The sequence below is a fragment of the Scylla paramamosain genome, chromosome 14, assembly GCF_035594125.1.
Source record: "Scylla paramamosain isolate STU-SP2022 chromosome 14, ASM3559412v1, whole genome shotgun sequence".
Classification (NCBI taxonomy): Eukaryota; Metazoa; Arthropoda; class Malacostraca; order Decapoda; family Portunidae; genus Scylla; species Scylla paramamosain.
Genome location: NC_087164.1, coordinates 24,854,923 through 24,870,241, shown reverse-complemented (window position 1 = coordinate 24,870,241; position 15,319 = coordinate 24,854,923). Strand labels below are relative to the sequence as shown.

The 15,319-nt window shown below is 44.0% G+C and overlaps 1 protein-coding gene across 1 annotated transcript in view; it reads left to right on the top strand.

Moving 5' to 3' along the window:
- The first annotated feature begins 3,040 nt into the window (after window positions 1–3,040).
- The window catches only part of LOC135107138 (voltage-dependent calcium channel subunit alpha-2/delta-3-like), a 219,528-nt gene continuing 207,249 nt past the window's right edge, over window positions 3,041–15,319 (top strand). Inside the window, exon 1 of the mRNA XM_064016848.1 lies at window positions 3,041–3,679. Coding sequence (XP_063872918.1) covers window positions 3,540–3,679 — 140 coding nt within the window. The 5' untranslated portion in view covers window positions 3,041–3,539. The remainder of the gene's footprint in view (window positions 3,680–15,319) is intronic.

Here is a 15,319-nt window from a genome sequence, read left to right as displayed (position 1 = left end):
AGTGTCGATTATTTGCTACTGACGTCATAAACTATCCCAGTGGAGGTGCCGCTCACTTGAGTTGCTGTGTGGAGGAGCGAACCACTTGGTCTTAATTAAGGTTCTTTTGATCAAAATCGTAATCCTGTAGTGTTTGAATGCTTACTGGATGCAACAGTTCACCAAGTTGTGGCGTATGGAGTACTGAATGGGTATGTGGGTATGGCGTATTGAGATTTCAGAGGCATTCAAATTTTGGTTGTCTCAGTTCAGTTCAGTTGGTATTTTGGGGTATTTTGGGGTATTTTGGGGTATTTTTGTTGGTATTTTGGGGTATTGGGTGCATCGGCACCCTCTTGGTAGACCTCTTTTAGAAACCATCGATGAGGTTGATGGTGAGGATCTGCTGGGCGTCTGTTCGTGGTTTTCACTGTGGAGAAGAAAAAATTATTCAGATCTTCAAAATGATCGTGTTTATACACATGTAGACCTGCTGGCTTCTTGCAGCTTTCTTTATTTTCTTATGCTCTTATATTCTTGTCTTGTTAAACTGGTGCGAGACTTAGTGATGACACGAAAAGGTGAACTGATGCCTTTGACGATAAGTGGCCTCCAGGAATCGCTACGGAGCGCTGTGTTTTGTAACCTTCTGGAAGCCTACTGCGTGCACCGCCCCACGAACGCCGCGTCTGGATGTGGTGCTGTGACGCGTCTCCCGGAGAATTCTGGTTGTCTGGTTGTTTCTACAGAACAATGAAATAGAAACCCGCGGAACACATGATTTGAACGACTTAATGACGAGTAGGAAAATTCGTTATCATCCATGTCTACAGGACCTCATGACACGTCCTTCCTTGCTCCCACTGAACACAGGGGATGGCGGGCCTCCTCGATGTTCAGTTATCCCTCAGATGTAAACACCCTCAGGAAGGAAATACCGTCACCTTTAAAAACTTAAATCGATAATGATATGCCTTTTTTGTAGCCATTTTATTAATTCACCGTTTTTTGTGGTTAGTTTATTTGTACAGATGTGGTACACTGTTGTTACGTACTGGCTGTCGTCCTCCTGTCCTGCTTCCTTCAGGATGGGGATATGGGATGAGGGAGCAAGGATGAGTCCATGTGTTTCTCCGAGGGACAGACACACCTAGGGAAGTCAGGTGAGATGTGAAGAGGTGGGGACCGCGTGTCCACGTGGCGGCGTGCGCCCACGTGCCCTTTTGCATAAAATACTTAAGATAATGGAAAATATATGGTAGATATTTCTTTTTCTTTTTGACGTCTTCTTCCTTACATAATCACTTTATGATGTAGCTCTTTATGTATATATATAAATAAATAAATGATAAAATAAAGAGTAAATAGATTGAATGTAAAAAGATGTAGGGGAAAGAACGCAGAGTTTTGCGTGCGGAATCATTGTCCTGTGCCGTCTAAATCAAGACCATCGCCAGACGCAGCACCGCGCGGAGGATGAACCACGTGCAGGCGTTGTAGTCAGTCGTGCAGCCTCTTTTAGTACGGTGATGCATACACCTGGATACTGGGAGGGCCTCGCTCCTCACCCTGTAATGGAAAAGGTTCGGTGATCACGCTGGCCGCCTGATCTTGAAGGAACAAATGACTTCAGACTTGGGATCACACATACACACACACACACACACACACACACACACACACACACACACACACACACACACACACACACACACACACACACACACACACACACACACACACACACACACACACACGGAGAGAGAGAGAGAGAGAGAGAGAGAGAGAGAGAGAGAGAGAGAGAGAGAGAGAGAGAGAGAGAGAGAGAGAGAGACTTACATAACCTTTGCTAATTACCGTTACCCATTTAAATACTTCTATCATATCCCCACTCACCCTTCATGTTTAAGAAGGCGCAAAGAGGGGTGATGGAGTAGTTTTTGAATATGTAAGCTATCAGTGCTATTAACCTTGTATCTACTTAATCTACGTAATAGTTTAGGGTTATTGAATTACAATAAGTAGTGTCATATTGCCGTGAGCAAATCGAGTCGATGTATATAGATGGACAGAAGCCTCAGATGCCTTTCTTTGCGTAGATGTGCACTTTGTCCTAAACTAATAAACAAGACAAGGCGGTACAATCCCCGAGCCTTAATTCAGCGTAACCCTACCCGCCTGAGAACTGGGTCAAGAAAAAATAGCGTAATTATAAGGAATTGGGATAAATGGAGACAGATGTTTGTGAGAGGACGTGTAGGGCTGATTAGGGTCTTCTTTCCTTTTATTTATCGGGTGGTTAGGGTGTGAAGGGGTTATACAACGTGTTTTTTGTGTTACTTTTGGTTAAACTGCGACGATTTTCTGGAGTCCAGTCATAGAAATAGCGGTTGTTTGCATTGTTGCTATATATATGTGCGACTGCGGCTGTAACTCTGTACTGTGACTGTAGAATTACAATGCAATGACTTGTATCTGACCTACGACTTGACAGTGCTCTCTCTCTCTCTCTCTCTCTCTCTCTCTCTCTCTCTCTCTCTCTCTCTCTCTCTCTCTCTCTCTCTCTCTCTCTCTCTCTCTCTCTCTCTCTCTCTCTCTCTCTCTCTCTCTCTCTCTCTCTCTCTCTCACACACACACACACACACACACACACACACACACACACACACACACACACACACACACACACACACACACACACACACACACACACACACACACACACACACACACACACACACGTTAAAATCTTCCCACAAAAGTTAACTATTCAGGTGTTCTTTATTACAGTGTTCACTTGGAGGTTTTCAGCTTCTCGCGAATTTCCTTGCGCTCAAAGAATATGCTCACCGTCCACAGACTGAATTCACTCACGATCTCGATATTTGGTCTTACTCCGTAGTGAAACTTAAGTATGAATAAGCACAGTTGACATGGTATGTTGACGCAGGTCACAGCTGGACTTGCCTGCCGCCAAACACCTCCAGGTCACGTGAAGGAGCTGCTCGCGTTGTGTTCCCCCGCCGGGTTTTGTTTCTTTGATCACTCCATCAGGTTTTTGTCGTCATTCTTTGGTGGCGTAAGGAGCGGCACAACGCCCCCGGAACAGTGGCGGAAGTTTAAGCTTGGCGCGTGGCAGAGGAGGATTGATCTTGAGGGAGCACAGGGAGTGGGGAGCGTCGTGGCCGGGTAGTCGGTTTCTGGCCGGACGCGCAGCTATTTTTATTGATCGGTGGGTGAGAGGGGCGACAGGCACAGTTGGTAGTGAGTGGCCCGTGCGTGGCCCAGTGCTCGAGGAGAAGCCAGCGGGTCAGGCTACACACCGCCTCCCTGACATGATTATCGTGTAGGACTCGGTCCCGCCCTCCGAGACTCTCCCTCCACCAAGGTCATCCCGGCTCACTCATCTTGGGACGAGTGGCTGGCCAGCGGGTTGGTGGTGCTATTCCTGGGGACTAAGAGGTCGACGCAAGCATGAAGTGTGTTAGTGAGGTAGCGTGAAGTGCTGCCAGTACGTTGTGAGTGTGGAGGTAATTGACCTGGTTCCCGTGCAATCCACAATGAGGCATAAAGTGAAATGGTGGTGTTCCCTTTCTCTGGTGCAGCATCGGACAACAGTTGTCTTCATTCTCTTCTCGCTGTTCCCGACCTTGCTGGGCGTCTACACCCAGGAGCATGACTTCAACATGCCGCACCAAGAGTAAGTATCCTGCAGTGTGGGGCTCATGTTGGCTCACTTCACAGAAAACGGGAACTCACGAGTTCCCACCGAGAAGTGTCGGCGGCACTGGGTGCTCGAGTGACCCTTGAGGGTCTGTTTGGCAGGTATAAAAGGACCGCAATGCTAAATCTGGGGTTAGTTTAATTGTTTGATCATGAGATTGCTTAAGTATGGGAGGGAGAGAGATGTCCATACAGCATACCTTGCCGTAGGTAGGAATGTCATCCTTACCTCAGCTTGAACACTGCATTCCTTGCCGGTCACTAGGTTTGGTGCAGCTGCCATCTCCTCGCTGGATGTTAGTCAAGCATTCCCATAGCTCATGATAATCTGGTTATCCGTTTGTTTAATAAAGGTAAGGAAGAGAGATATCCTCCATGTCATGGCGTGTCCATGAACACGTTAATGATAACCAAGGGACATCAGCACTCCACTTGGCAGCGGTTCGCGTGGCTCAAGGCCTGAGAGTGAGGCGTGAATGCTTTTAGCGCCACGCCTTGAGATGGACACAGGGTGCATATTCCAATGATAAAAGATGCTGCCTTTGACCATGACAACTCACTTCTGAACACTTGATCAGAAACTTGAGCTTCTGAGGGAATGTCAGTCTTTGGAAATAATTGATAGCTCCGTAAGTTGAACACACACACACACACACACACACACACACACACACACACACACACACACACACACACACACACACACACACACACACACACACACACACACACACACACACACACACACACACACACACACACACACACACACACACACACACACACACACACACACACACACACACACACACACGATTAAAGGTCTTGAGGACGAAACCCTCACGGCCTATTTTCAAACTTTTTTCCCAAACTTTAGATGAGTGAGATACCGAGCTTCCTTTAACGCTGAAGCTTTGGCGACTAATCCTCCTCTTGGTAAGCTTATATATATATATATATATATATATATATATATATATATATATATATATATATATATATATATATATATATATATATATATATATATATATATATTATCCTAATGTCTCATATGCATGATAGTTTTGCATGTAGTTGTAAGTACTTACAGGTCTTATGTTTATTTCGAGGTTCAAACTTCTCCAGGCTGACCAGCTTAAAATTTTCATGCCCGTTAACAATAAAAGTGTGTGTGTGTGTGTGTGTGTGTGTGTGTGTGTGTGTGTGTGTGTGTGAGAGAGGAGAGAGAGAGAGAGAGAGAGAGAGGAGAGAGAGAGAGAGAGAGAGAGAGAGAGAGGAGAGAGAGAGAGAGAGAGAGAGATTGATGCAGACAGACAGACAAACAGACAGACAGACGAAAAGAAAGAAATAAACGGAGAGATGACTGGACAAGATATAAAAAAAAATCCCAGGCATCAGCGGACTTAAACATGCTGCGTCACACACAAGCTGCCCCCCTCGCGTAGTCACGGCCCTTAACCTGCGATTGCATCTCCACACCTCGAAGGGGAAGCAGAAGCACAGCGGCGTGTCTTCATATAAGAGACAAGTGGAAGTAGAGAAGTGTTGAATCGTGTTTCTTTCAAGCAGGAATATATATATATGAAAAAAAAAAAAAAAAGGCAGCGGGTGCATCTTGCCCGAGACCACAGATACGCTTGTGGATGTTTGAGTTTAGTCAGATACTGGGGTATGTGTGAATCTGGACACGTTTATAGATGGAGTGATGAGGGGGCGAGGAAGAGGAGGAGGAGGAGGAGGAAAGGTGGACAGCGAAGAAGAACGGGGAAGTATTGGTCAGATGAAAAAGAAAGAAAAGAGGAGTAAGAGTAAAGGTGGACAGCGTAGAAAAGAGGAAGAGAGAATAGATGAATAAGCAAGAACGGAGGAGGAGGCGTATGAACGGATATGAAATACAAAAATGAAAAAAGAAATAGGTAGAAAAGAACGAGAACATGTAAAACTGGAGGAGGAAGAGGGGTTAAAATGGGGAATGAGAACAGGAAAAGGATGGGAAAGAAGAGGGCGATAGAGGAAGAGAAAACGAGAGCTCAGAGAGGAGGAGGAGGAGGAGAAGGAAGAACGAGGTAGAATAGAGAACGAGAAAAGGTACAGTATTGGAGAAGGAAAGAGGAAGAGGAAAAATAGGAAGAGGAGGAGGAGAACAAGAGAGAACAAAAACAAACCAGATTGGAGGAGGAGGTAGAGGCAGAGGGAAGGAGAACGGGAACAATATTGGATGAAAGCAGGAGAGAGAGAGAGAGAGAGAGAGAGAGAGAGAGAGAGAGAGAGAGAGAGAGAGAGAGAGAGAGAGAGAGAGACGAGGAAAAGGAATGCACACTGTAGAGAAGATAGATGAAGAGGAGGAGTAGACAGCCATTAGCACTACAGATAGGAGGAGAGGTGCTTCGCGGGAAATGAGGAGGTCGAGGAAGAGGAGAATGGAAGGAAGAAGAGAAGGTGAAGAAAGTGCACTGCGAACGGAGGTGTAGAATATAAGAAAGAGGACAAGTGCACTGATAATATGGAAGAGGAAGAGGAAGAAGAGGAAGGGGTGTGCAGGTAGCAGAGAAAAAGGAAGAGAAGGTTATGGGTGCACTGCAGACGTGGAGGGGACAATAATAATGAGGAAGAGGAGGAGGAGAAGCAGGACGAGGAGAAGGAGAAGGAGGAAGAGGAGGAGGACAGGTGTGGATCGTGGCTTAGAGGAGGAGGAGGAGGAGGAGGAAGAGGACCATAGGAATAGGAGGTAACAAGAAGCGTATTGGGTTATAACGAGGTTACCTGTTTGACTGGGCTGCCTTATTCCACTGACCTTCCCTGCTGGTGAGAGAACTGGACACGGGGGCGCCTCTCCATCCGGGACCTGAAGAGAACGCATGCGGAAAAAAAGAAAAGAAAAATAGAAAAACGAATAACTGGATAACTAAATAGATGATAATGGTAACAATAATCAGGAAGAACAGTATTTGTAATGGTGAAAAATACATGATGTTAGTGGTTTAATAATAGGTTTCCAATGACAGCAAGGATAATAGGAGCAGTACATATAAACGACATCTGCGCAATCCCACAACAAACTAACTGAATTCCCCATTTCCTGCGTCATTTTACATCTTTTACTTGTTGGGAGAGGCTAAAGAATCAAACAAAAGGAGAAGCGACAGTGTGGTGCTTTTGGGACGGTCCTGACTGGAGAATACTACCTTAATCACTCACTATTGGAACTACCCAGAACAACCACACTGCCGCTTCCATTTCAGCCTTTCGCCAAGGTTATCCTACTGGCCATGACATTCTTGTTCCGGAGAGCGACGCTACATTTGTTGGGGGAGGGAAAAATCTCACTAATTTGAGTTTGAGGGTGCTTCGGTGTGATGAGCGTGATGAAGCGGCGCTGGATGGGGGAGGCAGGGGAGGTGTGGATGCGCGGTGTGGGGCTGGGGAGGGTGGAAGAGAGATGCATGGTGGATGGGGTGGGGTGTGATTGCGTATACGAGGAAGGACAGGTGCATAGTGGAGGTGAAGACGTGCATCGTTGGGAAGGATGAAGGGTGTTGTATATAGAATGCAGATAGTGAAGGGGTGAGCAAGAAAACAAGGGGGAAGGGTAGGAGGAGAAAGGTGAAGATTACAACATTGACGATGCACTGAGGAGGAGGAAGAACAGGACGGAAAAGAATACTCAAGAAAGAACGAACAGTTGCATAAGTGTTGGTTGATTCATCCGGGGAGGTTAGCGGTGACTACACGACCGGGAAAATATAATACAGACGAAGGAAGAGGAAGAGAAGGAAGAGGAGGAGGCGAATTCACTGTAAGTAGAAACATAGTCGGCAGGAAACAGGAAATCCTATTGGTTTGTAATGGCTTATAATATTTTAACCTACTTGAAAATACTACACTATTCCTGAGAGAGAGAGAGAGAGAGAGAGAGAGAGAGAGAGAGAGAGAGAGAGAGAGAGAGAGAGAGAGAGAGAGAGAGAGAGCAAGATAAGGTGTGCTTTCTTGATTAACACTGGGGTTAGATGGCTCAGGTAGCAGAAGGAGGTGAAGGGCAGGAGCAAAGCGGAAGGGGGAAGGAAAAGGAGAAGGAAAACACTGCAAATTGAGAAGAAGGAAACGAAAAGAAATGCTGACGTGACGAGAGAGAGAGAGAGAGAGAGAGAGAGAGAGAGAGAGAGAGAGAGAGAGAGAGAGAGAGAGAATGCAGTACATGAAAAACAAGTACACAAAACACAAACTTAGGACGAGGAGGAGGAAGGGAATGTAATAGAGATGAAAGCAGCACGTGAATTGACTCCAGCGTGGAAGACCAGGAAGGGAGAGAGAGAGAGACGGGTATATTTGAAGTGAAAGAAGAAAAAATAGGAAAATAGGAAGAGTTTTAGCGTGGGATGAAAGAAAGGTTGGTCTGGGAGAAAGGCTGGTGTATTGAGTACGGTGTAGAAAACTTAATACAGAAGGAGAAGGAAGAGGAATAGATACTGTACTTCTGTGGATCAATGAAAGGAAAAAAGGACAAGTGGACCAGGAGGAGGAAGTGAAGAACAGATGTACCGGTGGCTGGAATGAAGGCAGGAGAAGTAGGGCGGGTGCATCGCGGGGGGAAAGAGAGCTCATAAATGTAGGTGAAGGGGTGGAAAGAGAGTGAGAACAGTTTCCCCACGAGGCGCGAGGAGATTTCAGGGTGGGGGAGGAAAGGGAAGCGGAGGAAAAGAAGAAAATGGAGTGCCCAGCGGAGGAGAGAAGAATAGGAAAACCGTGATGGAAAGGAGAACTGGGGATTTGACAGCTGATGTCCCGCATGTAGGTTATGTGCACTGCAAGGCTTGGGGAAGGAGAAGGACGGGAAGAGAAAGAGAAATAAGGAATATATAAAGGAATGCAAGGAAAAATAAACAGTAACTAACTTCTTTTTTTATCTGAAGAAGGATAGGTTGCCGAGCCTATAAGATTCCTGTTTACCGTTGGATGAGGAGGTGGAGGAAGAAAAGAGAGAAAAATAGAGGAGGAGGTAGAGATAGAGGTGGAGGAACACGCACAAACGCATAAGAAGAAGAAATAGGATAACTCAGGTGAAAGAAGAGGAGTAGTAGTAATAGGAGGAGGAAGAAGGAGAGGTGAAATAAAAGCCAAGGAGGAGGAAGAGGAAGAGGTGAAATAAAAGCCAGAATACAAGGCTGACCTATTATCGGAGAAACAGAACAACTGGTGACGGTGAAGGAGGAAGGAACTAGATGAATAAGGCTCAACAGGAAAGGCTGCTGCTCGTAGGGGAACTGCTGGCGCGGCGGTTGGTTGGGGAAGAGAAGCGGGCCATCAATAACTCTTACCCAGCCGTCATCTCCACGAATCTTCAAGTCTCTCGAACTAACACGGACACTTCGAGCCATAAAAGTATATTTTTCTGGGATGTCGATGTTTTACTAGAAAGTTGTCGAATAGAAGTTGGGACGACCTGCAGGATTACGCAAAGATTTTCACTGTTTCGTATCTGCCTTTGATGTCTCACGCTCGCTGTTCACACTGGGAGAAACCGGAAACTTGCTGCAGAAGTAACGAAGGAGGAGGAGGAGGAGGAGGAGCTGAAGAAGAAGAAGAAGGAGGAGGAGAAGAGATGGAAACGAAAGTGAGGATTAAACGGTGTGGGGAGAAAGTTTGACAGTGATAGGAAAGGGAGATGAGGAGGAGAAAGAGAGAGAGTAGGAGGGAGGGAGAGAGGAGGGGAGAGTGAGTGGAAGATCTTTACCTCCTGGCAACATAAAATGACATAGGACTTATAATTGGTGTCTTCCTCCCTTTTACACTCCAAGTCCGCGGCGTAGTCATTAGGTGTCTTTTTCCCTCCGTTTTATTTTTTTTTTATTCCTTTATTCTTGGTATCTTGTTTTTCTTTCTTACTTCAGGTCCTTTTCCGTGTCTTCTTTTTCCTCGTCTTTGTCTTTTCTTTTTTTCCTTTTTGGCAGTATTTTTCTATTTATGTCTCTCTCTCTCTCTCTCTCTCTCTCTCTCTCTCTCTCTCTCTCTCTCTCTCTCTCTCTCTCTCTCTCTCTCTCTCTCTCTCTCCTCTCTCTCTCTCTCTCTCTCTCTTTCGTTTTTCTTTCTTTCTTTTCTCCCATTTTCGCTCCCTCCCTCCTTCCTCCTCCTCCATCACCATCATTACCATCATCATCATCTCTTCTTTTCTTTTCTTTTCTTTTCTTTTCTTTTCTTTTCTTTTCTTCTTCTTCTCCCATCCTTTCTTTCATTTTCCTATTTCTATTTTTCATGCCTCTTTTTCTCTCATCATTTAAACGTATCTTATTTCAGTGTTCATCTCTACTCCTCCTCTTCCGTGTTCATTTGTCCCCCTCTTCCTCACCTATTTCCGTCTCTGTGTCTCCTTAATGAAACCAGTGACCCAGCGTTCACTGCCGAAAACACCGCCGCTGAAAAAAAAAATATATTTCTTGATTTTCTTAAAGATTTCGACGAAACTCTCCACTAAAGGTTGCCAAAGGAGCTACGCCGTGCTGGTTTAGGAGACAACTTGCCTCTGTGGATTAGAGACTGGCTTACGGCTGGGAGGCAACAGGGTACACAAGGTTCTGCAGTAGGTCCCGTTCATTCTTTTATATCCGCTAGTAGACTTTCAGATTGACTTGAATCCGCCATCTCCGTCTTGGGACGAAATGAGGATGGCAGGAAGAGATTTTGCCATCAAGGAAGGTCTACAGTAGACAAATGTTGAAGTTCTAATCATTGACTGCTGTCTTTGAACGTCGACTGATGAACCCTTGTAGATAAGCACAAAGAACAGTATAGAAATGTACTCAATGCATGGTAAGGTATAGGCGTGAGCGAAGGAAAGGTCTTAGCGTCGCCATAACCGTTGGCTCCAGGTATACGAGTGAAGAGATACGAGCAAGATGAAGAAAGCTACTCGTACAGCGGTGCTTGGGTTCAAAACAAGGAATTAGGTGTTCAAGATGCTGGTAATATATATAAAAATTGCCGTGTAGTTTTGCTCCTTCCAAGTACAAGCATATCGAGTTACTGAGAACACCACTATTACTTAAATAAACGAAGAGACTGCACGGAACAATATTTTTAGACTCGAAATTTCTCAGAATCAATTCCACGAGAAATAATTGCGTGAAACAGTGCACCACGGATGTCGGTAGAGCTGCCTCTGAAACCGTGTTGTGATTCTGTATAATATATTAGCAGAGGGAGTCGTTGATACAGTGTCGATCATTTTGTTCTGAATTGGTTTGATGAGTATCGTGCAGCAATGTGAGTGGTGTACACATCTGTTGAATTTACATTCTTTAGAGAGACGTAGGTTAAGAGGGGACCTGATAGAAGTCTTTAAGTGGTATAAGGGTTATAACAAGGGGGATGTAAGCAAAATTCTTAGGATCAGCAACCAGGGTAGAACAAGAAATAACGGGTTCAAGCTTGAAAAATTTAGGTTTAGGAAGGAGATAGGGAAAAATTGGTTCTCAAATAGAGTGGTAGACGAGTGGAACGGACTCAGTAATCATGTAGTTAGTGCTAGGACACTAGAGAGCTTTAAGAGAAGATTAGACAAGTTTATGGATGGGGATAACAGATGGAAATAGGTAGGAGTGTTTCATACAGGGACTGCCACGTGTAAGCCTGGTCGCTTCTTGCAGCTTCCCTTATTTCTTATGTTCTTATGTTCTTATGTTCACATTATTATGGATCTTTCATTAGTGTGTATTCACCACCTAAGTACATCTACACCAGTGCTCTTTTGTATTCCTCGTTATATGAAAAAGAAAAACCCGGATCGCTCTGTAATTCGCCTATCAATATTTTCATATTTATTTATTTTCTATTTCTATTTTATTTGTTTATTTATTTTATTTATTTTATATTTTTATATTTTTTTAATTAATTTTTTTTTTTTTTTTTGCCTTACATGAGCAGGCTATCTTCTCATTTCCAGTCTTCTCTTTTTGAAGTGGTGGTCCCTTTCCTTGTCAGTTACAGACTCCAGAGCTTCTGTGAGGGGGACTCGGGCCGGGCTTTACACACACACACACACACACACACACACACACACACACACACACACACACACACACACACACACACACACACACACACACACACACACACGTATTGTATTATATCTTAAGCTGTCATGTTGTTCTAATTTATACGCTCCACAATCTATGTCTATTTTTATTTGATAATTAATATTGTTATCTGCTTGGTAATTGACTATCAGATAATTGATTATTAACATATATAATTTATTGTGAACCACTTCTTAATTGCTAAAATGTTGAATTGTTGGATATTTTTCTATCAGCTAGTAGAATATGAGGCTTACAGTGCAACTATTTCTATTCTCTGTGCCCTTTGAAAATTTTCCACATCGGCTCTTTCCCAACGAAGCGTAAACATATCCATGCTCTCTGTCCCTTGCTAATTTGCCATACCTGCTCTTTCAAACATCCATGGCGACCTTACTTTTACCAGTCGGCTTTGTGTCGGATGGATGAGCGACTGGGACGGAGCCTTCTTGATTTTTGTCTGCACCTCCCGTGTGTGCAGTGAATGTAACTTGTAAGATGGAGATGGTACTTCGAACAGACAACAGCGATAGAAGCCAACGGAATTTTGATACCTGGTCTTCCTGTGTCCTCCTCCTCCTCCTCCTCTTCCTCCTCCTTCTTCCTCGTTTCATTATTCTTTTTCCCCCTCAGCAAACAACCTCGTTATAAGTCAACAAGTTTTCTGTTGCCCCTCCTCGTCTGATTCTTTCTTCTTCATTTTGTTTTTGTTTTATTGTTGTTTTTCATGTTTTCTTCTTTGCGTTACCTTCTTCATTGTTATCACTTATCACTGTTGTTGTTGTTGTTGTTGTTGTTGTTGTTGTTGTTGTTCTCGGGCTCGATTTCCTCTTCTTCTTCTTCTTCTTCTTCTTCTTCTTCTTCTTCTTCTTCTTCTTCTTCTTCTTCTTCTTCTTCTTCTTCTTCTTCTTCTTCTTCTTCTTCTTCTTCTCCTCCTCCTCCTCCTATCATCACCATCATCACCATCATCACCATCATCATCATCACTATCCTCCTCACTTTTCTTTTTACTTTTTCTCATTCTAGTTATTTTTGTCTTGTATTCCCATCTTCAGTCTCTAATCTCCGCTTCTAATTAATTCTTATATTTCTTCTTAGTTTTTCATTGTTACTTTTCTGGTAGCACCCTTTTCGTATGCCCCTATTTCTTGCCCACCCTTCTCTTCACTATATCACTATTGCAGGAGAGTGCCCCCCCCACCCTCCAGTCTGACTAACATGGAAGGAGAAAGACAGGGACAATAAGGAGTACCTGTATAGTTTATAAGTATTTAACAATGCCCTCCCCCCGACACATCCTCACTCTCTCATCAAAACTTTGGCTAATACTGCAGCGTGCATGTGTGTACCTTTATCACTTACCGACAGCTGTTGCTTGGAGATGGTGGAGTATCCTTCAGTAAATCAATGAATGCGGAGTCCGGTAGCAACGATTGTAACACAGACCCATTGCTGTCTTGGGGAAAAAACCTCCACTCCTGACGTACGTACTGGACTGTAGAGGGAGTTGTGAGAGTCTTCTGCGGAGTATGTGTTGCTACTGCCATTGTACTACTACTACTACTACTACTATATGGTCTTACTCATTATCTAATGGTAGTTTGAGAGGGTAGTGGCCTGTGGACTGAGTGATGTGGGTAGTATGAAGAAGGTTAATATAAGGTTGAGTGAGCTTAGATGATGCAGTTTTGCCATTCTCCTCATGGCCTGCGTAATGAGGACAGGCGCAGTGGCTGGATATTGTGTAGTAAAACCCGTAGCATCGCTGTGTGAGGTAGAAACTTGTAGGGTTAGTGTGGTTCTGTTTGGTTGATTGATTAAATGATTGACTGGCTGACTAACTGACTGACTGACTGACTGACTGATAGATAGATAGATAGATAGATAGATAGATAGATAGATTGATTGATTGACTGGCTGATTGATTTATTGACTGACTTGAATGATTGATTAGTTAATTAATCGATTTCAGACGCTACAACAACAGAATAATGGTGCTATAAAGTAGAATGTCGTACGCTTTATGGCACATAGGTTAGGTTGAGGAGAGGGGAGAGAGACCTTCGTGTGTGCGTGTGTGTTCGCGCGCACCTAGTGTACTATATGCAGCACAGCGTATAAATTAGTCATCAGTAACACGCCCGTCTTTGTGTTCAGGGCAGTGAAAAGAATTAATTACATCTTGCCTGGCCAGTGTAGCACTACAAACACCCGAGTCCATCATCAAGGGGGAACTTTCATATTGTGAATGGTCGATGCTGAGGTGTTATTTGTGAATTGCGGGTAACATATCGTATTAATCACTCTTGCTATTAAAATGTTTTGTTGCGGGGAAAAATCTGAATAAGAGAGAAACGGTAGAGAGAAAAATACCTCGTTCAGTTAAATTTTCTGTTGTATCCAAATAGTTGTAAAAATTTCGTATTACGCTAAAACGTTCTCTTCCTTTATACAAAATGACGGAGGGAAATACGACCGAAATAAAAGATAATAAATAAAAGCAAAAAGAGGGAAAAAGTCCCGCTACTCGGCAAAATTCCCCTGAGAGGACCAAGAGGTATTGACGCTAAAAGGAAGAGCCGGGATGAAGTGGTTCTTGAGGGCGCGATATCGATCCCGCTGAGTCGAGTTATCCGGCGCCTGAGGACAGCTTGGGTATCACAAGAGTAGCTGTTCCGGAGTACCTTCCTGGCGATGATGGCCGAGGCTCAGGTTCACGTGTGGAGCAGAGCAGCGAAGAGGAGGTCACTGGGGCCGCTTTGTGATAATAGGATTTGCTGAGGGCGCGTAGTCTCGACAAGGGTAAATGGGGAACTGATACATCACAGACCAGCGGCGAGGACGTAGGTAGGTCATTGGGACCGAGCGGCGTGGTGACGTAATGTGCGAGGAACGTCTGTTACTGATGAAGATTGGCGGATGACAAGAACGGATGTCTGTTGTACATTGCACTAGACTGACTTGAGCGGAAAGCTTTATCATTCTTGTGCACTCAAAGAAAGGGACAGCGGCTAACGAGATTTTTACTACTTGGTGGTGTGTTGTGGAGTTGTCCGTCACGTGGACTTGTGGATGCTGATGATGTGGGCGAGCGGATGACAGCTGGTACTTCTTAAACATAAGGGATTATCTTGTGTCTTCAAAAAGAGAAACAACTAATAAAATTTTCTTCAGGTGATAGCTATTATAATCTTCAGTTTGTATTCCTGTGTTAAGAAGAAAAAAGCGTCTAACGAGAATGTTGAAGTGATGGAGTACAACAGCTCATGGAAATCAAGTGATACTAAACTGATAGAACCACACTGCCCTTATATATTCCAAGGAGATGATTAAAAAAAAAAAAAAAGCATAATTTCTAGCCATCTTACTGCTTTGCTTTATTCGTCCTTTGCTGATATTGAGAGCACTAAAATTTGGACACGAAAATATTGAGAATGGGAGATTAATTTTGTCTATTCTAGGATACAGAACTATTTAAAAGACTAATTACAAAAAATCTAAAATGTGGATGTTTACAGGAAAAAAATAATATGTATCAGTACAAT